Source organism: Gloeophyllum trabeum (assembly GCF_000344685.1).
Source record: "Gloeophyllum trabeum ATCC 11539 unplaced genomic scaffold GLOTRscaffold_00005, whole genome shotgun sequence".
NCBI classification, from domain to species: domain Eukaryota; kingdom Fungi; phylum Basidiomycota; class Agaricomycetes; order Gloeophyllales; family Gloeophyllaceae; genus Gloeophyllum; species Gloeophyllum trabeum.
The window spans coordinates 1,827,636-1,852,655 of NW_006920414.1; the positions used below are offsets into that span (position 1 = coordinate 1,827,636).

Here is a 25,020-nt window from a genome sequence, read left to right on the forward strand (position 1 = left end):
ACGGAAGTGGTGTCGGTGCAGTCTCCTCATCGGACGTTAAGACAGCCCCAGCTACAAATGCAGCTACATATGATTATAATTTAAACAGATTGACCATAGTCAAGCGTACGTTGCAGGTTCATTGTATATAACATCCCAGCATGCATCGCTCGTTTTATTGAGTGATGACGCGCGCCATAGCACTGTACACAATGCCACACTTTTGCTGCCGGGTGTGCTCCTGGTACCCAGAGGATCCTGGTTTGCTGATCAAACTATATGTAAATTGAGATGACTAGACACTTGCATAGATCACAACGAGATACACGAGAGTTGGATCTCGGATTGCCGGGTTTTAGATCTGTCTTCGCTCCCAGGTATCTAGTCTCCCAAGAATCTGCGTAAGGCATGTCTAGCCCACTGAACGGCTGGCCCATGCCGTCGGTGGGTTCCACGCAAAAGTCATGGTAGCGTTCCCTCATCCGACAATTGGGCGATGCGAACTCGCGTATGTATTAGTACTCCCAAAAAGCGCATTACACTCGTCTTTGTCCTGTAGTGGCTCTCATGAGCTCCTGGAGCCCATTATGCACAGCCCCCGCTGCGCCCTGACCTATTGTCACAGCGAGCCCCATCGCACCAGCCAAACTTTCAACGCCCTTGGCGGCCGCGCCCCAGATCCTCGCCGCGCTTCCTATCGTGACACGGGGCTCGGCGCCAGCAGACATCATAATCGCTGCCTTGACCGAGTCGAGCTCGTTCACGACTTCCAGTCCGACGGACCGCGCCCACACCACGGGCTCGAGCGTCGACGAGTACAGCTTGTGGAGCTTATCGACGGCCGATAGGATCTTGTGATTCTCAAAGTACCTGTCTTGGGCGTACGGCATGAGCGCCGTGTACGAGCCTGCAGGAGGAGCAATCAGAATTAGACATTCGTCAGAAAAAGACGGCCGACGAACCAATGTCCCCGCCGGTGAGCACGGCGTTCCCGATGCATTCCGCCAGCGATTCGACATCCATCAAGCCCATGTTCAGCCCCTGCCCCGCGAGCGGATGGATGGTGTGCGCAGCATCACCGACCAGGACAGTGCGGCTCCCGGCACCCTCCCCGATGTAGGTATCTGCGTGATTAAATCGCAAGGGGAATGAAGCGACGGTACCAGGCTGGATCGACTTGACCAGCGGCGGATACATCTCCGCGTCCTCTGGGGGTAAGCCCGTGTTATCAACATTCGCCAAACTCGACGAAAGCGCAGAATTGGGAGGAATGGCGTGCGAGCGCTCCCTCCACGCGATCTCTTCTTGAATTTGGTTAGGCGTTATATGCGCCGTAGTGTCCGAAATAAGCTTGTGCAGGTGCCTTATTGACACCTCGGGCAGTCTGAACGCTGCGTTGATCATGCTTGTGAGCACATCAGGATTGGATTTCGTCAGGATCTGAGCGAGGTGCGGACGAGTTGACCAGACAAGGGACGACTCTGTGGGTGACAAGGGGAGGAATGCGATGGGTCCTGTGGGGAGGAAGCGTTGGTAGGCCGTAGTATTCGGGCCCTGCAAGGGCGAACGAGGCTGGTGGGATAGCGTCGCTACGATAGCTTGAGTAGGGTACGCCCAGCCATAAGAGGATATACCGGCATATGAGCGGACGGGCGAGTTGAACCCATCTGCACCAATCTAAATGACGAGATGTCTACGTGTTCATGAACAAATAACGAATGCCTACTTACGAGAAGTCTTGCCCGGAGGACCCGCCCGTCCGAGAGATGGACAAGGGGCCAGCCGCCACCCTCCCTGTCCTCGCGGATTATAGAGCTCACTTTCGTCTTATCGAGTAGCTGCACTTCGGAGACGGATGAGAGATGGCGAAGTAGGGCCCGCTGCAGGTTCAGGTTCTCCGTCATGCGGGCCATTTGGGGCACTGACGACCCATCTTGGGTGGGATGCCTGAAACCCAGCTCGGATGCGACATACGTAATGCGTGCATCAGAGATGCCATCCCATACCTGTGCACCTTGTCATGAAAGGAGAATAAACAGATGAGAAATGTGTACCTGCATCTCTTCCATGGGTGCGGTCCGCGTCTCATCCACGTACCTCCATGCCCCGATACCTAGAGCCATATCAGCACCCCGAGTCTAGCATCATCCCCATCCCACGACTTACTCTCCAGAAAATATTGGGAAGCATTCGTTAAGGAACTGACACGGTTAGAGAACGAACCCGCCGGAAGGTGCCATTCCCGGATTTTCGCCAGATCTCCCGCTTCAATTAACGCGACCTTCGTGGTCTGCCGGACATGGGGTTTCGACCCTAGACCGAAAGTCTGCAAAGAGGCGTTGTGCAAGGATAAAACGCGTACCTAGGGCGCTGGCGAGCGCGAGTCCTGCCGGTCCTCCTCCGACGATGACTACATCGTAGTCTTCAGGCCTGCTGTCGGTGTGAAGCCGTGCTCGGTCTGCTCTTGCTACTAGAAGCTTATTGTATGGGCGAAAGCCCTTGGGGGCAGCGCGAGAGCTACATGACAACATTGAGCTAAGATGCCGGTGAAAGGCTGAAGGCGGCTGTATCTACCTCAGGCCCGCCACTTTCAATACGTACACTTCCTCCCATCTAACATAGAACACTGGCCCGGGATGACTTGAAACATTGTGTTTACATACACTAGTCAGCTTTTATTGGGAGCATGACGCAGAAGAGCAAGACGAAGTCCGTGTACGGAGCCACACCGTACTTACCACTAAACTGACAATATTGACTAAAATCAGCCGTTCCGAGGGTAGCAACTTGAATAAGAATACATGAGGACAGTATATGCACAAGATGCCAGACGGGATGCCAAAGTGCGTAAAGATGTGAATGGTCCAGAGTGTACCCATAGCAAGATGACCCAGAAACCGAGCCGGGAAATGTGCGAAGGTCAGTGAGGAAGCGGTGCTACTGGAGATGGCAAAGCGTAACGAGTGAGGGCGTGCAATGAGGGCGCGCGGCGTATGGCTCGTGCGAATCGTGAGAGGTGCAGGGAAGGTTCAGGTTGCGTGATCTATGATTAAAGTGAGAAGGATGAAGAACATACAGAGCATAAAATTGTCCCGAAGTGAACTGGATAGAATGAGATGAACCAAGTCGTACAACCATTAACGTCGCCTCTGTTGCTGATAGTAGGCAAGAGGGACGTCCTCTTCACTTCCGGAGATGCCATCACTAGTCCTTGGCCTATGGTTGCTGGGCACGGCATGTGCACTGGAGACCTTCCTGATCTTCCCATTCATGGGAGGCATGGGCGGAGGAGCAGCATTTGCAGACATCGAGCGTGTGGGCTTCATGCCGCCTGTTCCATCGATAACATGGTTCTCCAGTACTGGTGTATATCGATTGTGTGGTGGAGGCGAGCGAGACTGTCGAGCGCTGAGAGGCGGAGGCGCTGCTGCTGCCGATGTATTAGAATTGGGTGGCGACGTCGCTCGCGTAGATGATGGAGAGGCAGGTCCGCGAGAAACCGGTGCGGGGGCTGGCGAGGACGCAAACCACGACTGGTCGACACTTACACTAGTTACCGGCGGCATGGCACCCGGAGGTAGCTGGGGTGAGACTGGCCTAGGGCCGACTGACCGTTGTTCAGGGCCAGAGGAAGCATCGTAGTAGAAATCGTTCGGCAGCTGGACCTGAGGAGGGCCCGAGTGGGGTTGCGAGTAGAGCGGCGCACCTTGACTAGGGCCCTGGGAGCGAGCCGAATATCCCCCAGAGTACCCACCAGATCCGTTGATGGGAGGCGCCGAAGATGCACGACCCATAGGTGCAGATCCAGGACCATATCCCGGAGAGCCGCCATACTCCTGCTCCATTGCCCGGTGTTGAAGTTCATACTGCGGGCCACGAACAGGCATCTCCGCACGTCGCCCTGGCGTCCCGGAAGCACCGCCTTTAGTCAAGCTGCCCCGGCGCGGTTGCGTCTTGGACTCATTCCGTTCCATCTCCTTCTCCCGCTCGGCACGTTCTCTCTCGGCCCTCTCCCGTTCTTCCCGTTCTCGCTGCTCCTGCTCGAGCTTCTCCTTCTCTGCAGGGCTTGGCCCTTGCGGAGATTGGCCATTCGCAGCAGCCTGTGGCTGAGCAGTGCCCTGATTCTGCGTCTTGTTGATGACTCCCAAATACCAGAACATCAAATTACTTATCAACACTTGTTCATATAGTGGACGTCGAGGGTTGGCGAGCTTGATATGACTGAGTCGGTATATAGCTCGCTCAACATGGATGGGGTATCGCGCGTAAGGACCGCCTGGTTGGGGTGACGGAGAAGGTGCAGGAGACTTGGATGATTTCGAGGCACCAAGCAGTGCGATTGCAGCCTCGCGACCAGACGCATGGCCAAGATTTGACTGTGGCTGCTCCTCCTGCTTCTTTTTGTTGCCGAATAACGAACCGAAAAAGCCCTTTTTCTCCTTCTCCTTCTGCTCCCGATATTCCCTGTCCTTCTCCTTGGCACCTTTCTTGCTACCCTTGTCACCGCCCCACTTGAATAGCCCCTTATCGTCCTTATCTTTATCCTTGCGATGTGAGGGACTCGGAGTGCGCGGAGGCGGGGAAGGGGTGGAAAGGAATGCGGGTTGCTGTACTTGGCCTGGGTGGGATAGATTGGTTTCTATAGATGGTGACATGGGCTCAGGGGAAGGGGTGCGTGAAGTTGCAGGCACTTCGGGTGACGCAGGCGGCTGCAGCAGCCGTTTGGGCTGCGGATGATGTAGAACGGGCCCTTGCAGCTCGGAAGGGGCTGGTTCTGACTCCGGTGCCTTCGGTTCAACAAGTATGACGGGTTCCGGTGCAAGAGGTGCAGAACGTGCGGGAGGTGATGTTACTGCGGCATGGGGTGTCTCTTCCTCAGGCTCCTCAGTAACGTAAGCGTCGAATATAGACGACTCCTCGCTGTAGGATTCAGGCCTTGAAGGCGCATCGATCGTCTCGCTAGTCATACGACGTGGCCGCTTCAAGTGGTCGCCATCGCTGTGATCATTCGAAGATAGATCACTAGACGTCCGAGTATCGCCCGGCGGTGCTGTGGGAGCTCTGCCTCCAGGCCCTGACTTACGACGGGAGCGAGTAGTCTGGAATCGATGGCTACCTTCCGTAGTTTGACCAGGCTTCCGAATCTTTGTCCTGGCGGTCCGGCGCAGAATCTGCCCGGGAGGAGGAACAATAATGGGGGCATCAGCTTCGTCTCCCATGCTTGGCATGTCATCCATCTGGTCGATGACTGCATACGGGGCACAGGGTTAACGGAAGGAACGTCCCTTGTGATGGCAGAACACACCTGAGGGTGCAATATTCATGCTGAGACTCCGCCTAAGCACACTTCTCAGCTTCGAAGGATCGTCACTCTTAGACGCCTCGTCCGCAAGTTCCTCGAGTTTCTGCAGATCGCTGATAGTGAGTTGCGGGCCCGCGTTGGCATAATAGCTGCTCCGATCTCGGCGAAGGGGGACTACTACTTCCTCTTCCTCCACCCCGTCGTTCGGCCGCGGCTTGTATTGCTTGCGTAGCATAGACTGCTTCCGCCCGAGCCCTGTAGACGAAGCTGAGCTAGACCGCGAAAGCGTGACATTACCATCTGGGGGGGCGCGCGCATGCTCTTTCAAGAACGCGCGGAACTGATCTGGTGCAATCTCGGGGTGCAAGCTCGCGGGCACCCAGAAGAGATGGAAGGGGTCCTCCGCTGGGCTCTCGCGCCCCGACGCCGACTCATGCGAGCTGCTGCTGGAGTCGTCGACAGCTGTGCTGCTGCTGCCGCTCCAGGAGTGGGGGGATGGCGGGGACGACTGGCTGGGGAGATCCGGGTCTAGCAGGAGGGCGCCAGGACCGCCCTGGGCAGTAGAGCGCCGCTTGATGTCCCGTAGAGCTTCGACCTCTCGCTGGATCTCATCCTCGGAGGGTTGCATGGGGATACTGCAAGAGTGCGCCGCGGGTCAGACAGAAGAACACGGCCAGCAAGCACTCAAAACTGACCAAGCGGGCTGACTGGCGGTACCAAGTAGACGAAAGGGCGTCCGTCGTGGCGGCAGACGACGAGGATGAGTTGTAACTGAATATTACAGTGTGCCCAGAGAGAGAGGCCGAAACAGAAGCTCCGGTTGCCGGCCGCAACCCGGACTGGCGTCGGCCATGCTTCCTCTTACAGCTCCGGTGGCTGAAAGGCCTCCTGCTGCACAAGGCTTCAAGCTATCGATTAGCAGGCGCCGTCTTCACACCGCTCTTTATCTTGACTGATACATCTAATCACCACGGACATTGTAACAAATAGCTCTGACTTTCCGTAATTTCAACTCCCCAGCCGAATTAAATGATTCTCGACTTCTCAACTGTCCTCTGCGGGTCCGACGAGAATACCGGACCCCTTGGTGAGAAAGTTCAGAAACGGGTCGGCATCCAACAAGCCGTGGTACAGTGCTCAGGAACGCTTTTGCCGTGAACATGCGTGCTGCCTGCCGCACAGATGCTCTTATGTTGACCGCTCTGCGGTCACAAAGACACGACACCACGCTCACCGAGGCAAGGCCGGGATCCATCAATAGCTGAGTGAAACCGTGGAGTCGAACATACAGCAGTGCTTGCAATGGCAGGCAGCGACAATGGAGCACTGACGTTTCAGCCATCCCAATCGAATTTAGAGAGCAGTGTTTATTTACGGGACGTTGAATGAATCACCCAGATCGAGGGCACGTCTATCATACCTGTTCACCTTGAAGTGGGAACAACGAATGGTTCAGTCGCAAAGCAAGACGTCGCGGCTTGGTATGCTCGGAAAACTGTGACATGATGGACGACTTGGAATGACTATTCATCTTACAGAAGCAGGACCACCACCAGCCTGAGTTACCTGCTCATCAAGCTGGTTCTTTGAGCGCCCGGAACGCGGGAGAGTATGATGTATGATGATGCGTTGGCCATCTAAGAATGCAAGACACTGTCACTGGGCTGTACCAGGAATAACGCCCCCAAGACAATGTTGGCTCGAGCAAAGGCCGAGGATGTTCAGTTGGCCGGAGTCAGAGTGTGGGTAGGGATTCAGATGCTGCCCCATTGTCTAATAGTGTAATCGAGTAGTCGATACAATAACAATAATCGAGGGATGAGATAGATCGAGGAAAGCTCAACCCGAATGAGCCCGCGAGCCAGAGGGCCGTCCTCCGGACTAAAGAACGGTATTGAACGAGTCAAGTTGCAAGAATAGCTATAGCCGTAGCATCGGCCCCTGCGCCATATATGTCCGCACTCGATCCTAGGTCGGCCCTTCGATGTGTGTATTGACCAGGAGGAGCACAGTGTCTATTGATAGGCTCGCCAGGAGATCCCGACGTACGTTCCTGTCCAGTTTATTTCCAGCGGTCAGTCAACTTCCTGTGATGACCTTGAGCGAAGAGGTAGTTAGAGTATAAGATCCCAGCGCACAAGCGGGGGGATCTTGTACCCTAGCATATTTACGTATGCGTTGAGGCCTGAGGATTGAAGAGAGAGTTCAGTCAGTGAATTCAAACGGGCAGACAGGGATATCCAATTCTCCTTGGGCCCGGGCTTTACAAGGGAGTAAGGCACTGTACCATCGACCGGGACGTCCGTCTCGCAAAGGAGGCTGCATCCTCCTCCTGCTGCAGACTCCTGTTTGCATGCTCCACTCAAGTACGACGGTGCAAGTTATCCCGGGACCAGAGCACGATCAGAAAAGCCAGCACTGCGATCGAGTTCTGACGAAGTCGAAGCCCAGGCCTGGCCCGCACCTGGAGATCCAAAGAGCAGACTGAAAACTCAGAAAGGGGGGGCGCGAAATAAACTCAAGGGCGTCGAGATTCCGGAATGCTGGCATCGTCTTCTGCTGGGTCGTTTTGCGCCTTCCAGCAGATCTCGCCCGTGTGCGCTGTTGCTAGGGGCGATTTTTTCCTTTCCAGCTTTTGAGTCCAATCGGCGCCTACAACCGTGTGGACGAAGGGCGGGCTCATCCAATCATCCTTCGCCGTGGCATCAGGTCCGTGAGAAGCATGATTGCCTTTTCGAGCGATGTGGCGGAAGAGTCGCAGGCGTACAGAGCGATGAGGACAAGTTCGTGGGCCGGTGGAAAGCCTGGGATTCGAGTGTATATACACTGAGGACGATTGGACAAGGTGGGGAACGCCTGCATCAATACCACTGCCTCAAAGTCGACGTCGAGCTCACTCGAGATGATGCAGACGACACGACCAGATAAGGGAACTCAGCGAACATGGACAGTGGGGGTGCTTCTCTGATGCTCGTACCTTGATATATCAGAGCAGACCAGTCGACGACGTTGACTCTGCAGAGGTAGACGGCGACCATGAGGCAGTGTGGCGTAACCCAAGCTTTGTGGGTACATGTACGTACAAATGCGCGTTATTGAGGCCGAAGACTGGAATACAACGCAGTCAAGAGCGAACAATGGGTATGAATGGACAGCTGCTGCGTCAGGGATTGTTGTTGGCGGCAAGGAGGTGCTCGAGGACGTCGAGGACGGCCTGCATAAATACGAGAAACGCGTCGGACAGCGATCAAGGGAAGCGTAGTGCAAGTGTAGCCGAGATCTGGTTGCTCGGTGCGTGGGCGTGAGGAGCCGGTCGTCGCTTAGGACGGGGTTGCTGCTACGGGAAAACAGGAAATATACGAGCTCGATACGCGCTCGACGGCGTCCATTCTCTTTCCAATCCTCTGCGCAGACCGCGGCGGACGCTGCCCAAAAGAACACAGGCCGGTGCCGGACACGCTAATTGACAGGCTGGATGACGGGCCCAGCAGGCGCGGGATGGGCTGCCCCGAGCCAGAACACCCACGGCCATCACGTCCATCACCAGCTCCCTGCCTCTGCATACACAAGCCCCCGTCTCGCCCCCAAGCCCCCGCCCTTCAAGTTCCCCTTCTCCAACGCCGTCCACCGCCCCCCGCCAAAGTCCACGTCGTCCGCGTCGTTGCGCTCGGCCTACACCGTCTCGTCACAGACGACCTCCTATACCAACACGACCGAGACGCAGAACCCACACCCCTTCGCCGCCATGGTCCCCGCCCCGCTGCCTGTCGTTTCCAGCCACGACGATGAGGAAGAGGATGAGTGCCCCGTCTGTCTCGAACCGCTCAGCTTCAGCTTCAGACTGCCAGGGGAGAAGCCGCACATCGTGCCAGAGTGCGGGCACGCTTTACACGAGGTTTGTGATCCATTTACACTTTATCTGGACCCTTATATGCGTCCAATGCCTACCAATCATCCGCTCTTCGTCGGCGTGGCGGCGAACTTCGTCCCCCTTTGCGCAGCCCACTGTTCATCTTCGTAACTACCCTGTCATGATATGATATATCTAACCTACTCGTTCAGGCCTGCTTTACCGCTGTCTACGGTCCACCACCGTCGCAAAAGGGAGCCGTCGTCCGCAAGTCGAACCTCGGCGTCTGCGGCGTCTGTCGACGTCCAATGAAAGTAGGAGATGGCGACGGAGGCAAACACAACAGTATGTAGTGGCCCTTTGACTCCCTCACGCCTACTAACTCCCCGCAGAACTCGCTGCCCTTACTGGCATGGGCGAGCGCAACACACCCTCTCTCTATCCCGGGCGCGACACCCCCGCCTCCGTGCGCTCGCTCAACGGGCGCGTGCCGCCGCCCGGCAAGCCCTACGACCCCACCGAAGACGACCCAATCGAGCACACAGGCTCTATGCGATCCGGTGGTTCCAACGAGCACGCGCACTACGTCGTCGCGCCGTCCATCCAGGTGCGCGCCGAGCACCCGACGCTCACGCGCACGACGGACGAGAGCCAGCCGCTCACGTGCATCGTCGTCGTCGAGCTCCCCGGGAAGCGCAGCACGCCCCAGCCGGGCCCGGTCATGAGCGACAATTTCAGGAACCACATCCGCCAGGACACAATCAACAGCGCGTTCTCGAGCCCGCGGCCGGAGCAGCGCTCGATCCGCTCGCCGCCGCCCCAGCAGCACAGTCACATCGCGCACCACACGCTCGACACCTCGGACGGGTCGGGCCACCAGCGCAGCCCGAACATGAACCTTATGTCGCCGACCTCGACGCACGACACGCACCACTCCGGCTCCGGGCACTCGCACCGCGACGACGGCGACTGGCACGCGGAGCCGTCGACGTCCGCGAAGGCACCGTCGACGAGCTCGCAGTTCCACGACGAAGATAACCCGTTCGCGGCGATTACGGAGGACCTGCGCAACCGCATCATCGACTGGAAGGGCCACCCGCTTAGCCGGTTGGGCCCGCTGCAGATGTACGACCTCCTCTCCGTGCGACGCGACTCGCTCGTGCGTGAGTTCTACGTGTACCTGTTCAAGGAGGCGATTATATGCGTCATCGAGGAGAAGAAGAAGTCGATTGGACGGTTCTTGCAGACTGCCGGCGGCGCAGAGGGCGGCGCAGGCGCGCAGGCGGCTTCGGGCAAGGGTGTGCTCCGGCTGAAGGGCAGGATTTATATCCAGCACATTAAGCAGGTGACGGATACCTCCAGCGCCGGGGAGATGAGCTTGACGATTGATATGGAGGATGAGCGGTTGGATTCGTTCATTCTCATCTTCCGTGAGCGCTCGTCGCTCGAGACATGGAAGAACCACATCCAGTCTCTGGTTTCCATGTTCCAGCAGCAGAACCAGCAGAACCAGACTCGGCAGGAGCTCGCGCCGGACCTGGAGGAGTTTGGCGGGAGCGCGAAGGCCGCCAGGATGCTCAGCGGGAGCACGATGTCGACCACTGTGAGTACGGTCGATAGCCTTCTGTCGGGATCGGCGACGCGGTCGACGATGTCGAGCAGCACGTCGCATGGGTCGATGGGTGTTGGTGTTGGAACGGCCAGGGGGGCCCTGCAGCATAAGCTGTCGACGCTAGAGGAGGCCGACGACGAGGCGAGCCGGTTCGACCCTCATTCGAATCTCGTCACCCCGCATCTCTCGTCTGGTCCCTCGAATTCCCTGACACCCCTTCCTCACCCGCCTCTGGATCTCATCCTCGTCATCTCCCTCCCATCGCCCAACTCCGTCCCCAGCACCGCCCAGCTGAAGATCCGCGTGATCAAGAATACCCTAGACTTTGTTATCGGCTCCTTAGGCGCCAAGGACAGGTTGGGCTTGGTGACGTTTGAGGTCGGCATGGGTGGGCGGGTTAGGAAGACACCGTTCTTGTGTGTTGGGCGGGCTCAAAGCCGCGCGAGGCTTACAAAGTTCGTGGATGAGATTGGAATGCGGAGGCAGGAGGAAGCGGAGTACGAGGATGAGTTCTTGGTTCGCGGAAATAAAGATGAGAAGACGGATGTCGTGACCGCGGTTAACCATGGTAAGCAGTTTAGTAAGTTGCCCATCCTTCCCTCGATATAATATCCGCTTTCCTAGGCCTCGACATTGTGTTGCAACGCAAGGCTCGCAATCCCATTACGGGGATGCTACTGGTGAGCGACTCGTCGGAAAGTACGCGTCGTGCCCAGATGGACCTCGTACTTGCCCGAGCGGAGGCTGCCAATGCTCCCATCCACTCCTTCGGCTATGGTCGATCACACGATCCTGCTTCCCTTTGGTTGATCTCTAACCATACCAGTGGGACCTACGTCTATGTCAAAGACTGGTACGACCTGCGTGACTGCGTCGCTGGATGCATCGGCGGCATGATGTCCATCGGGCTGCTCAACATGAAGCTGCACATGAAGATCCTGGACGGACACCGGTTCCGCATACGCAAGGTCTCCGGTGGGCCTACTGCCATTCTATCCTCTGACGGCCGCGACGTCGACGTCGAAGTCGGAGAGTTGCGGTACGGCGAGAAGAAGGAGATGCTGGTCGAGCTGGAGCTCGACAACACAGACTTGACGCAGTCCAGACTCACGCATAGCAACAACAATCGGTCGATGAATGCGACAGACCAGTTCAATGCCCGCATGGGTCTGGAGTCGTTGTCTATTGAAGATCCCCTCGACCTCGCAGACGGCATGATGGATCGTATGATCGACGAGGTGCCGGTCTTCGAGGTTGACGGGTCGTTCTTTGATCCTCAGGCTACCAAGCACGTTTCACGCTTGGCGCATCCCGTCCTCCTTACCGTCACGCTCCTGCCCCCTTCCGGCAGTCGTCCAAGGACACCGTCCAGTGGCTCTGATCCTGTAATCGTGCGGCGTCGCATGGAGTTACTGGCGTCAGATATGATCACTCGGGCTCTAGTCCTTGTGTCCCGCAAGAACTATCCTCAAGCCATGAAGATCATGAGTGAGACAAAGCGCATCCTGCATACTGTTCTGCAAAATGTCACGCAATCCCTTCCACCGCCTACCAGCGGAGCGAGTACGATCCGCAACCGGAAGGAAATATTGACTCTTGCTACCGTGCGCACTATCCAGGCTATCCTACAAGATATGCAGCTTCTCCACGAAGCCTTGGAAGACAATGTTGAACTGTTTGCCCACGACCAGCGGAATTTCGGTGCCCAACAGGTATGTACTAACGTGTTCCGGAGGAGGCTAGGCTTTACTGATCATTCTCGTGCAGGCAATGATACTCCGCGACCAAAAGAGCTGGACTGGCCGTAGTGCTACTGAGCGTCTCTTCTGGACGAGCGACAACTCAATTGAGCTGGTCTCACGCAGTACTGATTGGGTCGCCCGGGATTGAACACGACTCGCACTGCTCTGGCTCACTAACACCCTCATTTGAATTTCTGACTTGCCTACGCCTCTACCATCCGTTGGTCCTCCTGTCATTTCGATCTCTCTATTACTGTCCGCCGCACCTGTCGTCCCTCGCTCGTTCCGTTCCTCTCCGTTCTGTATCGACTTGCCTCGCTTTCTCATTCTTATTCTTATCTCTACACTCACCGACTTTTTGTGTAATAACTTAAGAGAACATTCCTTTGTCCTTGGTCTTGGTGGATTGTGACATTCTACTAGTTAATTAGCGCTCGGCCTTGCGATAGATGCAATGGCGGGATGTTACCCTGTCGTGTTATATCTTGGATCTCTGTCCTTCATATGTCCTATGAAAATATTGTATCATGCCCCCATCCATCCTGATCGTCGCTGAGGACATAGCCCATTCCAGTGGAAGCCTGATTGGACTTCTTCACTAGGTTTGTCTTCGGCGAAGTCGCCGACCTCCATGGGAATGACGTGAGCTGCAACCTTTTGCTAGAAACCAGGGCCAACGGGATTGCTGTCAATGGGCGTCGAATGGCGGGAGGTGGTGATGTGAATAATCACGACCTGCTACCAGGAACCTGGTCGGCCCGGTGGATCATTGCCGGACGTCAGGCTCTGCATTCTGCAATCACCACTTTGCAATATATCATTCAAAACCCAAGCGTCTCTTCTCTTCTCGCTCCCGCTCCAGCTTGGTCACTCTGATCTCGGCTTCGGTGATAGTATCGTTCCAATCAACGAACAACTCAGACAGGGCATCGACCTGACCGAGTGTTAACATACAGCTGTCATATGATAGATGACAATAGCTTACATGGGAAGCATATCTCTCCATCAACTTTGCAACGCGACGTTCAAGGTCATGAGCCATCTTCACGTCCTCTTCGTGCGCCTTAATCAACGCGTCCAGACGGGGCTGAAGGGCTTGGTAACCTAATGGCAGGATAGCAGTTGAGGCCTCAAACCGGCAGGTAGGATGTAGGAGGAAGGAGTGTACCTGCTAGCTTTCCAGCACCTGTGACGCCTTTCTTCTCTAATATTTCAATCTCCCGCATATCGCGGTCAGCAGAGCGAATCTCGGGCTCCATTTCGGAAAGGAATGCCTCCAGTTCGCTCGGTGACATGTTCTCATAGGAGGGCGGGTTTATGGGTATAGTACCCGACAGGGCGAACGATGGGCTCAGGAACTGAGCATACTGGTCGTCTGAGACAGTTGTAAGACCACTGAACGGAGAGTGCGGGGAGGATATGCGATGTAGACGTACAGTGCTCCATAAACCTCTTCAGCCCATCGTTCCCCTCGACGACCGCATCCAGTTTTGCCTGTGCCTCCTCAGCTCGCCGGGCAAGGGTCTCCCCCTTCTTCAGATCGATGCCCTTCTCTTTTCCCTTACGATTCAATGCGTCCTGGCGTACTCCATATAGCAGCGCTTCCAGCCATCGTATGCGTAGCTCTAGAGACTGGGCCGGTTCAATTGTAACAGGGCGAGCCGGTGGCTCCTCCTCAGTCTCCGAAGGATGTTCAGGAAAGGTAGGGAAACCTCGGGGAGGTGGCGACTGGGACGGGAGAGGGGAAGTCGGCGGGGTCGAAGAAGACAAGACGCGTTGGCGCTGCACGTCACCCAAGAAAACGCTGCCGATATGGCTCATCCTTCTACTTCCTCAAGCTTGTGCAAAGCACTGGGCGACAGCAGATAAATACGCAACCTAATGTGGCCAGTACGGGTATTGTAAGAGCAAGGTTGGGCAACAGCGTCCAGACTCCACACGCGACGTGACGAGACGCGACTGACTTGAAGTATACCGGACTCGGGAGGGCACATACAAAATACCAGTTGCAGCAAAACAAACAACAAGATGGAATATAATGTACGCTATAATACATGCGTAAGGAGTGGGTGTTTGGTATGAATAAATAACCCAGCAAGAGACTCCTATACCCTGTCAGTCATCTCCATAGGCAACTGACTGTACCCAGCAGCAGCTTTGTCCCTACTAGGAATTAGACCCCGCAAGCTCTCCATGAGATCACTCAGCACTGAGCGTGCACTGTCCATGACGGTCTCCCCCGTTATCTTCTCGCCAGGCATGACGCTATCGAGCGGTCGTCTCCACCACCTGAGTGTTAGAGAGCTCGTCACCACGCTCACGCTCGAGAACGCCATGGCAGCACCTGCCATCATGGGGTGCAGGTACAAACCGAAGGGGAGGAAGAACCCCATGGCTAGGGGGATGCCGAGGACATTGTATATGCACGCCCACACCAAGTTCCTCCGAATAACGGCAAAGATGGAGCGAGACAGATGTAATGCAGCGACAACGTCAAGCAGATCCGACCTCATCAGGACAATATCTGCAGCTTCAATGGCCACAGATGTGCCGGAGGATAAGGCGATCCCAACCGATGCGGCGACCAGCGCTGGTGAGTCATTGATACCATCTCCAACCTACCCGCATTATTTAGTGCATTGTATGAGATATATCGAGCTCGAACATACCATTGCGACGCCTCCGCCCTTGGACATGAGGTCCGTCACGACAGACGCTTTGCCCTTGGGACTCATGCTAGCCCAGACATTCTCCGGTTTGATGCCAACTTCCTTCGCAATAGCTATGGCGGTCGACATCCCGTCTCCTGTAAGCATACTGACCTCCACACCCATGCGCTCCAGAGACTGGATAGCCCGCGCGGAGGACGCCTTGGGTGTGTCAGACAACGAGATACCTAGCACGGCCAGAGGTCGGCGGCTAAGTGAATCAGTGCTTATGCCAACGAAGATCATCGTCCGCCCTCGACTCGTCTCTTTTTCCTGGACATGAGAGAGTGCCGAAGGGATGTACCCATCCTCCGACTGTGTTACAAACCGAGCGTTGCCAACGAAGACGGTGTACGTCGGCTTCAGATTGGAGACCTTCACGGTAGCCTTGACCCCCGCGCCAGTGACGCTCTCGAAGGTCTCGACAGTAGCTTCAGGTAACTCCATGTTGGATTTGGACAGGAGGTCTTTGCCATACACCGCTACCGCTTTGGCCAAAGGATGTTCGGAGCGTGCCTCCGTGGCAGCAACCATAGCAATCACAGCCGCTCGAGAAGTAATCCCGTCACAGCTCATAGACCCTAGAGACGCCTGTTCAACGAAAGGAGTGGCGGGAACGTCCGCTTCTGTCTGGCTGTCCGAAGGGGCCCACGCTAAAGCGACAACAGTCATCTTTCCCTCCGTGACTGTACCGGTCTTATCGAGAACGATTTTGCGGATACTCCGACTGGCCTCAAGCGCCCGCCCACCTTTGATGAGGATGCCATTCTTCGCTCCCACACCGGTGCCCACCATGATAGCGGTCGGCGTGCTCAGACCCAGCGCACACGGGCAAGCCACTACCACGACGCTAATGCACATCTGCAGACACACAGCGAGCTTTGTCGACCCGTGCCGCTTGAACATTTCCGGGAGATCCTCGTCGGTCATAATATGTGAGATTATGATCCACGCCGTGAACGTGATCACTGCCAAGGAGATGACGGTGGGCACAAAGTACCCCGCGACCTTGTCAGCGAATGCTTGGATGGGTGCTTTGGAGGTCTGGGCTTCCTCTACTAGCTTCACTATTTGCGACAGCGCGGTGTCCTTGCCTGCACGCGTGACGACCATATCGAAGGTGCCCAACCCGTTGACGGTGCCACCAATGACACTATCGCCCACCTGCTTGATCACAGGCACCGGCTCTCCAGTGACAGCGCTTTCATCCACACTCGATGACCCGTTGACGACATTCCCGTCCGCAGGAACTTTGTCGCCGGGAACCAGCTTGCATATGTCTCCCACCTGAACAAGTTCAGTAGGAATCCGCTTCTCCTGTGTACATGCCGGTGGATCGGTATATATTGTCGCCATGGACGGCGCGAGGGCCATCAAGTCTGTCAAGGCTGCGCTTGTCTTCCCCTTGGCCCTATTCTCCAAGAACCGACCAAGAGACACGAACATGATCAGCATTGTACTGGTGTCGAAGAACACGAAGGGGCGGTAACCAGGTTCGGTGTTGAACATGGCAAAGAACACGGCAAATAGGGAGTAAAAGTACGCAGCGGACGTGCCGAGCATGACAAGCACGTCCATCGTGGCTGTCTTATGCATTAGCGACTTGTACGCGTTGCGATAGAATTTAGCGCCGATCCAGAATTGGGCTGGAGTAGTAATGAGGAGAACCAGTAAGTCCCCAAGGTATACCGCATTGCATATTCGGAAATCCACAATGGGGCGGAGGAACGGCATGCGGGGTGCAATCATACCAATGAAGAACACGGGTACGGCGAATGTGAGCGCCCATTGGAACCGACTCCGCCATTCCTGGATCTCCTTCATACGAGTCAGAGATTTCAGCTGAGTGGAGTCCTCTTGGTCCGACAGCATCGCGTCAAAGCCCATCTCTTCGATTCGCTCGACCATCTCTCTCGGTCCAATCAGAGTCCGGTCAAATTCGACCTTCGCGGTTTCTGTGGCGAGCGAAACCGCGACGGAGTTGATTCCGGGCAGAGCGCTCAACTGGGTTTCCACAGTTGACGTGCAGGATGAACATGTCATGCCGTATATTCGGAGAGTGACCACGTCTGAGCGTGCTGGAGGTATCACAGTCGCGTCGAAACCTATGTCTGATATTTCCTGTAAGATGCAATTGATAAGAACCATGGTCATTCGAACATTGACAGGCAGACTCACATTAACGAGCTTCTCCGGCGTCCAGGTATTGGGGTCATATTCGATGGTTCCCCGCTCTGCAAGCAGCGCAACTTTGATAGAGTGTATACCGGGTTGATTGCGGAGCATGCCTTCGATAGACTGGGCATATATCCGCGTCAGTACACTTCTCGATCATCGACCATTGTGCTCAGCAAAGAATCACATCAGCCCTCACAAGCTCCCCGCGGGCACAGATATTCACGCTCCTCAGCATACCAGACGAAGCATTCGTCCGCATCGTTGGTAATAGCAGTGCGCACAAATGCCTCGCCTGGACGTCTCTGAGAAGCCTGATCACATTAGTCATTGTAGTGCAGAAAGGACTCGTGGCAGGGTGGAGGCGAACGGAGTGTCCAGGTTGTAGAGCCTTCGTACCACAGTTCAAAGCAATACCATGATGGGCTAACTCACCTCCACACAGGACCCACAGGTCATCCCTTCAATCCGCAGCTCACACTTCGCAACCGCATCTCCACTGGTCTCCTTGTTGGCAGTCAAAGGCTCGTTCTCGTCCACATGCAGTTCAACCGGCTTGAACGCCGAGGTCAGAGGTGTCTTGGGCAGCAGATTGAGTGCCGCAGAGAGAATCGACATTTTGCCACCGGGTTCGTCAGGCGATAGGCTAGCTTCGAGTGACGGTCACCGAGTGAGCTGGCGGCAAAATTCCACAAAGGGCGTATAGTACAGGCGAAATGGGAAAAGAATAGAAGGGTAAAAGCTGAGTAGCAGCAAGCGCCTGCGCCGGACGATGTACCAGATTATATAGATGGACAGGTACGTCGCACAGAACACCGAGTAGCTATGGCGCAGGACCTGCCCAATTGAGGCTGACTAAGAGGGCGTGGGAGCCTATCTTCTCCTAATCGGGCTTCTGTGGCGTCTGTTCGCGTTCCATTGACAGCAGTGTATTGACGGCCAACCAGGATCGTGCAAATATGCAACATGGTAGTGCTACAGTAATGTTTCAATACAAAAGCCTGCATGTCTACCCTCGTATTTTTAGTAGGCGAAGCGCCCACCTGAGTCTCTGACAGTTTCGAGAGTTCTCCGAGTCGATAGTAAGAGAAAGCTACGCCTCAGTGTTTGACATGGTGCTACAGCCTGATGTAATATGAGTCAACCAAACGCCCCTTGTATTGGACCAGAATTATTCCGCTATTAGTGTGTGACGCGGCACTCGCTCGATGGAACTGGAAGAGTGCCAGGAGCTTTCGCATTTGCGAGCAGACCCCTGCAGACCCCCGGCGACCATCGGTGTCTTGTTTTACCGGAGATGGCGGACTTACCTGATGTGCCTTGCTCAGCAATTCGCTGCCTTTCGACAATGTTCATCTCGAGGTGCTGTAATCGCTGACAGCTTAAACTGAGACTTGCCAACGGCGACGGTACACGAGCCCCTAAATTTCTGGTATGGCGGACGCCTCACCCACTTCCATCGAGACCAATGCGGGCAAGAAGTTGCCTCCGGGGATGGTCCTAGGACCCGATGGCAAGCCTTGCAAGATTTGTACTGCTTTCAGATATATGAAACCTCCGCAGGGGGGTCAGAATCAAGAGCGCAAGCAGAAGCAAGGGGAAAATGCCAAGATAGCCGCTGCAATGGCAGCAGCAGCCCCGGGCTCTGGAAACACTCCCGATCCCGACGTCCGACCTGAATACTGTCCACCCGACGTAGAAATACTGGGCCGGTCGACATGGGCGTTCCTCCATACGACGGCAGCGTATTACCCGGACAGACCGTCGCCGACGCAGCGAGCGAATATGCTGAACCTACTTTATGCTCTGCCTGTGCTGTACCCCTGTTCGCACTGCGCCTCGCATCTGGGAGAGGAGATGAAGGTCCATCCACCGGACGTCAGTGGGAGGACAGCCCTCAGTCGTTGGCTCTGTGAAAGGCATAACGAGGTCAACGAAAGGCTAGGAAAGGAGAGGTTCGACTGCGCAAAGACTGATGAGCGGTGGAAGGATGGACCTAGCGACGGGAGTTGCGACTAGCCCTGGCATGCATAGATGTACGTTCATCCTTGCACATTCTGCAAGCAGCGTGCTGACCGTATATAGCTCGACCTAGTACATGTAGTAAAGTAATCCACACGAAGTGCACTGACACGGTGCCGAATCCACCTTTGACTTCCCCCTCTTTGCGAAAGTCTGACTTGATTCGCTGCATAACTGACGACAGCTGATGTGCGCCCTGAACTTTCCCTCTCGACACAAACTTAGAAGGTAACCCTACCTAGGTTCCGAAACTTTCGATCAGAGTAGCGTCACGGTGTTAACGTTCTGGGCGACCACCAATTGAATTGGAGGGTGCTTGGACGACGCCTGCTCTCGTTTCCAACGCGCTGCCACAGGTTGCCACATCGTCATACCGTCCTTTCGCTTAACTTTGCGAGTCTCGCGTGCGCACCGATCATTGGGGCAGGAGGGGCGGATCCCTCCCGATCAGGACAACGCACCTCGTCCAAGTTGTCGGGCGTGTGCCAAGGCGTCGGTACGCTCTTTTGTTTCATTGCTCTGTACACACCCTGGTGGTCGAGAGTTTCTGGCGCGGGTTACGCCTCTTGCCGTCGACGTTCATTACGGTTTCCTTATATTCTGGCGTGCCCCTCCACGCCCTCCTCTATTAAGTACTTTGAAATACTTCATGACGGACTCGCTTGAGGACCTTCAATTAGTGAAGGACGTCAAATTAATTCGGCTTTGCCAGCGTACGCCCTTCTTTTCCTTGGTCTCCATCGAGAATGCTTGACGGAATGCCTGTCAAGTTGTCGCGACATTCCTAACATTTTATGACCATTGTAAGTGGAAGTAAATATATCGTGGGTCCCAGTCTTCACCTCCTGCGCGCAGTAATTACTCTGGACCGTGAAGTACGTATGCGAAGTGTTGTTTCCCTCTGTTAACTTCTAATAATATTAACGAAGGTTGAGCTCATATGGGTAAGCTCGCCACTCTGCCGATGCTACATAACTCTCACCATAGTTAGATGAAACGTTGGTCGCTATCGAAATTGCTGTTTATTGTGGTAAGCTTCCGTTCCTTCGCAGCCGCCCTTCTGTTCAGCTGCGCTTGCGTTCAAGAATCGCTATCTCGGTGGAGCGGTTATGTTGTGAGCACCTGTTTCGTATTAGTCCTATAAGGTCAGAAACTGAATCTGGTATTCACAGATGTGATGCTATTGGTATGTATTGGCGCGTACAAGCCGAGCATACAGTGTCCTAACGAGACCCAGTATTCGTCAAAATGAAATTGTCCGATGCAGTCAGTAATCCACACAACCCCCTACATATATGGAGTTTGACCGCTGTTCCTAGGGGTAAGCTCGAGATCTGTGATCGTGCAGCTTGGTCGTAATGTTCTGTACCCGTGCCCTTGGGAATACCTAGATGTATGTATTAAAATCTCTACGTCCTGTTCCGGATGCTCACAAACTCTCAGGTCATAATTTCTTCATCTTTCAGGGATGGGCAAGCGCCTGTGTGGTGTGGGCAATGCAGGGTCAGGGTCTATGGCGCCGCAAGTTGTGAATTTTCTGATTAAAGGCTCCTGCAGTCATCATGCAACTGCGCGTCACGGCGATGTACGGCCACTCACGTACCGTCTGGACATTCCTGGCCTCCTGCTTCCTTTGCGAAGTCGCAGCTATGGCGGTCATTCTCGGGATGACGTACAAGCAGATCATAGGTCAGTCATCTGCTTCGTCCTTCCTCTCGTTAGGAATTCACAGTGAGCCCGCAAGTCGCGTCGGAACCCATACCCGGCGTAATCATCTGCACGCCAGTTGGTATCCCAGATTTTTTCTTTGTGTTCTGGGTTCCTATCGGTAAGGGTCCATCATCCGCACCCATCCATCTGTGCCAATACTCGCTCGCTCAACTCACCACCGCTACCAGTTGTCTTCGAGTCTATTTTGTTCCTGTTGGTTGTCATACAAGGCGTCGGCCACCTTAAGGAACGCAGTTGCAGCTGGAGCCCAACTACCCTAATGGATGTGTTGGTTAGGGACAGTATCTTATACTTCTTCCTGTGAGTACGGCAGCCAGGATGGCCTCTCGCATCTGAACCTTCTGATCAGGACGCTCACAACCTATATTACCAACGCGGTCGTCTGGATGACAATGTCGGTTCGTCCCTCTTCCCCGTAGTTATATAATTCTATTGCACCCGCTAATGCCTTGCTTTCCAAAATGAAGTCGACTTGGCTTGAAGTCCCCGAAGGCTTCGCCCTGGCCGCTACGTGCATCATGGGCTCGCGGCTAGTACTCAACATGCGGGAAGCGTTCTTCAACCCCTTCCACGAAGGTGGTATTTTTGTCTTATCCGCTCTCGGGAGCGGGCGGGCGGGTAGAGCGTCCCCCGATTTGCAGTTCCAGCGCCATGGCTCCGTAAGGTCGAGAGCCATGCTGGACGAGATTGAACTGGGTGACGCTAATTGGGCGGAAACGAGTGGGGTGATGAAACCCCTGGCACAGGGAGATAGGTGAGGGATGGACTATGAGAAAGATATTTGCACGAGCATACTTCAATTGCAATTGAAAGGAGATAGGCCTGGGCGACCATTCTGAGCCCTGCACTCTGCACCTTCTCTTGAGAAACCTGAACGTACGTAACACAACGGACCCTCTGATTCGCACGCATCTTCAGATCCACTGTCGTACTGGTTTCCCGCGCAAGTGTAACGCTTGGGAGCTGAATACACGCGCTCCCACTCTGCAGCTGTGGGCGCTCTCACTGGATTTCCCCGAACCACAAGCGATACAATGGGATATGGGCCCTAACGTGGTTCGCGAACAACAGTTTGTATAGACTGCCTAAAGGTAAGCTTCTCACTGCCGCCGAGCTGGCACGTTATCTCCACTGGGAGGCAAGTTGGCAGCACCTGGGTCAGGCATGTATTATATTAGGTATGATCAGATGTAGAGAGGGTTCGAAAAACGCTTGACGGCCCGACTGGACCATAATAATGTCTACAGAGCTGCAGAAGACAGGTGGGCAGCTCGGTGGTGGTCTTGGATTAAATGAGTCGACGGCACATGACTAGGACTCGGATGTTCCGACGTAGGCCAGCGAACTTGAAGACGTCTTCGGTGTGTGGTCTAGCACCCGTGGAAGGACAAATAATCGTATTCTAAGCTTCAAAAAAGAGCACCTTACCTGCTAAGTAATGCAGACCTTTGTGAACCTTTGCTTACATAATTGACCTCCAACGTTTACAGGCTACTCGGAATTCTTAAGTGTAATTCACGCAAAAGTGCCACTTCCTTTGCAGCTGGAGTTCCTGGTTAGTGCTCGACAGTCTGTCATATTGGAACTTCTAATGAGACTCAGCTGACAGAAACCCAAGCCTGTAGGTACCGGGATGGTACTTATCCTTATATTTGACAGTAGTTCGGTCTTTGCTTAGTAATAAGTTGCCGTGTCCCAATCTCCCTCACCCGACGTCCTGGCCGAGGGTGGCGGCGCGCAGTGCCGCCACCCGAAAGTCAGGACAAGAGGCAGACTGGGGAGGGCTTCGAACTCCTTGGGACAATAAAAGTAAAATAAATTAATTGATACTATGTACATGTACACCTCCCGGAGTGGCTACAGTGTGAGGCGCTCAAAACCGACCACTCGGCAATAGGCGAGCCGCGGATCCTATCACGATCGTGAGAAAAGACTTTTAGGTCCCGAAAACCAGACCAATCGATTCCTTTTCACGAGAGCTTTCGAGCCATCTGATTATTTTCTCGAAATTCCCACTTTCAAGAATTTAATCCTTTACATATTTGAATTTGGGTCGGAGATGTAGCAAAGTTACCATAAGGGGAAGCTTTGTAATCACGGCCAGGGTAGCCGCGCCACGTGCCTGGCTAGGGTTAGGGTGAAGGCACTACTTGCTTTGGACGTGTGGGACACTCCCTATCGCAGGAATTCCATCGGAGAACCCCATTTCCGTATTATACAACCATATTGAGTGATCAGGACGCAGCTGGCTCCCAAATAAATGAGGTTACGCTCGGCGACCCCAAATTTAAATGCTTACGTAAGCACCCAAAAAAATGAAAATGCAGGATTACGCATCTTTTGGCTAGGTTTATGTTTCAAATTTTTTTCTTGCCGCCTACGGCGCCATAATTAAGGTGCCACAGAGGTGCCGACTCTTAGTGACATACACTGTACGGGTGCCGCAGCTAGTGTACTTGATACGCGGACGCGGTGTCGAATGTGGCGACTATGGCCTCCCAGGATTGAAACTCCGCGGCGGGTGTGGCAACATCTTGTAGGACCCCGGCATATGGGTACTGATGTTTGATCCTAAGTGCCCGATTTTTGGCCCTTGTGGCCTCACACATTTGGACCGGATATGTCCGCCTCTAGGATCCGGTCAGCCCAAATTGGGCTGTTTATGTCCGCATAAGTGACCTATGTTCGGGCGCCCCCCGGTGTGTCCGCCAAACGGATCCAACCTCGAAACCGGCACACGCCCAACGCTGCAACGAGTAGATCGTGACATGAGTACTCTGGGATATTGTATTTCAGTCTTCCTAAGATCCACCACTGTTTCCAAAGCTTGCATTTCATTCACCATTGCTGAGGATATACCTGGATATATACGAGATGAGCTGACAGTTGACTGAAAAGTATAAGAGACACCACTCAACCTAGTACAAGGACTACTGGGTGTGACATGTTGACACTTCGATGACTCGGTATGTCCGTCAGGTGATCGGACACCAAGACCGGCAAGGCCGTTGTGTCCGCCGTGATATACCGGACATGGACCGAAATTTTGGGCTTTATGTCCGCCTAAATATCCGACATAGGGCCTCAAAATTGGCCGTTTATGTCCGCACTAGGATCAAACATATATACCAGTATGCCGGGGTCCTCATCTTGTGCAGGTCTTGCAACGACAGCTGACATCCCACACCTAAAACTGTAGCTTCCATCTTTACTGTCTCCGACATGATGCATTGATGATCCAAATATTCGCCTCTCAGCCTCAACTGGGCGCAACAGGCCAATAATAGGGCAACATTGCCTTTATAGTTGCCAAAGATTGGCTCTGGGAAGCATCGCCATGCCCTCGGTATGATAAGCATGACCCGACACCCTTGCATTGCATGATTTATGCCGTACACTCCCTGAGAATTCCGCAGGGGCCTTCCATATTACGTTCTTGTACTGGGCCCTTTAATTTCAACGCTCGTATATGAGGCTCATGTCGTCGAGGCTTGCCCCTTCGCCATTCCGCGCGAACGAGCCATACTTAGCTAGATTGTTACACTGACGTTCGACATGGTACACTGGAAAGACGTCGCAGAAGTGGAACGAGATGCGGAAGTCTACGCAAGATTGTGGCCCGTCTTCATGGGCATCTATCTGTAAGTCGTAGTACTGAATCGTAACCGTTGCTTCCTTGGCTGACTTGTGTCACGCCTAATTAGGTACGACTTCCTACAAACCCTGTGGTTTGAGTGGTGGCTCGTCACTCGCAAAATACCATTCAAGTGGCCATATGTACCGCCTGCCTATCTTGCTCCAACTGTATGGCCAACCCTGATGATACAGCTAGATACCATACTTCGTGGGGCGTTATTCCTTACTCGCGATGTTCAGCGTGATGTAAGCGTAAGGCGTCT

The 25,020-nt window shown here is 54.5% G+C and overlaps 7 protein-coding genes across 7 annotated transcripts; 3 read left to right on the forward strand and 4 right to left on the reverse strand.

Annotated features, from left to right (window-relative positions):
• Nucleotides 1–470: 470 nt before the first annotated feature.
• Nucleotides 471–2,510, reverse strand: GLOTRDRAFT_75410 (ubiquinone biosynthesis hydrox; the record flags this gene model as incomplete). Its single annotated transcript, XM_007867135.1, has 6 exons — nucleotides 471–886; nucleotides 942–1,656; nucleotides 1,710–1,985; nucleotides 2,034–2,092; nucleotides 2,146–2,292; nucleotides 2,342–2,510. The coding sequence occupies 6 exons, from the start codon at nucleotides 2,508–2,510 to the stop codon at nucleotides 516–518; spliced, it is 1,737 nt and encodes a 578-aa protein (XP_007865326.1). The 3' UTR covers nucleotides 471–515.
• A 234-nt stretch (nucleotides 2,511–2,744) lies between these two features.
• GLOTRDRAFT_138303 (uncharacterized protein) lies at nucleotides 2,745–5,909 on the reverse strand (the record flags this gene model as incomplete). Its single annotated transcript, XM_007867136.1, has 2 exons — nucleotides 2,745–5,227; nucleotides 5,285–5,909. The coding sequence occupies 2 exons, from the start codon at nucleotides 5,907–5,909 to the stop codon at nucleotides 3,117–3,119; spliced, it is 2,736 nt and encodes a 911-aa protein (XP_007865327.1). The 3' UTR covers nucleotides 2,745–3,116.
• A 2,913-nt stretch (nucleotides 5,910–8,822) lies between these two features.
• On the forward strand, nucleotides 8,823–12,633 carry GLOTRDRAFT_75412 (uncharacterized protein; the record flags this gene model as incomplete). The annotated part of the gene is made up of 6 exons (XM_007867137.1): nucleotides 8,823–9,176; nucleotides 9,344–9,476; nucleotides 9,524–10,034; nucleotides 10,146–11,311; nucleotides 11,368–12,455; nucleotides 12,511–12,633. Exons 1-6 carry the CDS (start codon nucleotides 9,027–9,029, stop codon nucleotides 12,631–12,633), a joined length of 3,171 nt encoding a protein of 1,056 aa, XP_007865328.1. The 5' UTR covers nucleotides 8,823–9,026.
• GLOTRDRAFT_138305 (uncharacterized protein) lies at nucleotides 10,780–14,311 on the reverse strand. The gene is made up of 6 exons (XM_007867138.1): nucleotides 13,922–14,311; nucleotides 13,654–13,860; nucleotides 13,471–13,589; nucleotides 12,511–13,419; nucleotides 11,368–12,455; nucleotides 10,780–11,311 (listed from the first exon to the last, which is right to left on the reverse strand). The coding sequence occupies exons 1-4, from the start codon at nucleotides 14,304–14,306 to the stop codon at nucleotides 13,303–13,305; spliced, it is 828 nt and encodes a 275-aa protein (XP_007865329.1). The 5' UTR covers nucleotides 14,307–14,311; the 3' UTR covers nucleotides 10,780–11,311; nucleotides 11,368–12,455; nucleotides 12,511–13,302.
• A 186-nt stretch (nucleotides 14,312–14,497) lies between these two features.
• Nucleotides 14,498–18,164, reverse strand: GLOTRDRAFT_138306 (copper P-type ATPase CtaA). The gene is made up of 4 exons (XM_007867139.1): nucleotides 17,804–18,164; nucleotides 17,372–17,491; nucleotides 15,155–17,314; nucleotides 14,498–15,103 (listed from the first exon to the last, which is right to left on the reverse strand). Exons 1-4 carry the CDS (start codon nucleotides 17,984–17,986, stop codon nucleotides 14,591–14,593), a joined length of 2,976 nt encoding a protein of 991 aa, XP_007865330.1. The 5' UTR covers nucleotides 17,987–18,164; the 3' UTR covers nucleotides 14,498–14,590.
• A 548-nt stretch (nucleotides 18,165–18,712) lies between these two features.
• GLOTRDRAFT_110868 (FAD-dependent thiol oxidase) lies at nucleotides 18,713–19,529 on the forward strand. The gene is made up of 2 exons (XM_007867140.1): nucleotides 18,713–19,404; nucleotides 19,454–19,529. Exon 1 carries the CDS (start codon nucleotides 18,803–18,805, stop codon nucleotides 19,385–19,387), a length of 585 nt encoding a protein of 194 aa, XP_007865331.1. The 5' UTR covers nucleotides 18,713–18,802; the 3' UTR covers nucleotides 19,388–19,404; nucleotides 19,454–19,529.
• Nucleotides 19,530–20,978: 1,449 nt separating this feature from the next.
• Nucleotides 20,979–21,948, forward strand: GLOTRDRAFT_138308 (uncharacterized protein). The gene is made up of 5 exons (XM_007867141.1): nucleotides 20,979–21,079; nucleotides 21,135–21,218; nucleotides 21,289–21,421; nucleotides 21,471–21,519; nucleotides 21,589–21,948. The coding sequence occupies exons 1-5, from the start codon at nucleotides 21,040–21,042 to the stop codon at nucleotides 21,877–21,879; spliced, it is 597 nt and encodes a 198-aa protein (XP_007865332.1). The 5' UTR covers nucleotides 20,979–21,039; the 3' UTR covers nucleotides 21,880–21,948.
• The last annotated feature ends 3,072 nt before the right edge of the window (nucleotides 21,949–25,020 follow it).

What these genes read in the sequence shown, in the direction of transcription:
- GLOTRDRAFT_138305 (XM_007867138.1), bottom strand. Translation starts at nt 14,306, where the DNA reads ATGAGCCATATCGGCAGCGTTTTCTTGGGTGACGTGCAGCGCCAACGC. An exon ending in GAAGAGGTTTATGGAGCACT is followed by an intron (nt 13,861 to 13,921) that starts GTACGTCTACAT and finishes CAACTGTCTCAG; the next exon opens with ACGACCAGTATGCTCAGTTC. An exon ending in TGGAGAGATATGCTTCCCAT is followed by an intron (nt 13,420 to 13,470) that starts GTAAGCTATTGT and finishes ACACTCGGTCAG; the next exon opens with GTCGATGCCCTGTCTGAGTT.
- GLOTRDRAFT_138306 (XM_007867139.1), bottom strand. Translation starts at nt 17,986, where the DNA reads ATGTCGATTCTCTCTGCGGCACTCAATCTGCTGCCCAAGACACCTCTG. An exon ending in CCTGTGGGTCCTGTGTGGAG is followed by an intron (nt 17,492 to 17,803) that starts GTGAGTTAGCCC and finishes ATATATGCCCAG; the next exon opens with TCTATCGAAGGCATGCTCCG. An exon ending in CGCCGGAGAAGCTCGTTAAT is followed by an intron (nt 17,315 to 17,371) that starts GTGAGTCTGCCT and finishes TGCATCTTACAG; the next exon opens with GAAATATCAGACATAGGTTT.
- GLOTRDRAFT_110868 (XM_007867140.1), top strand. Translation starts at nt 18,803, where the DNA reads ATGGCGGACGCCTCACCCACTTCCATCGAGACCAATGCGGGCAAGAAG.
- GLOTRDRAFT_138308 (XM_007867141.1), top strand. Translation starts at nt 21,040, where the DNA reads ATGGCGGTCATTCTCGGGATGACGTACAAGCAGATCATAG. An exon ending in GACGTACAAGCAGATCATAG is followed by an intron (nt 21,080 to 21,134) that starts GTCAGTCATCTG and finishes TGAGCCCGCAAG; the next exon opens with TCGCGTCGGAACCCATACCC. An exon ending in TCGTCTGGATGACAATGTCG is followed by an intron (nt 21,520 to 21,588) that starts GTTCGTCCCTCT and finishes TCCAAAATGAAG; the next exon opens with TCGACTTGGCTTGAAGTCCC.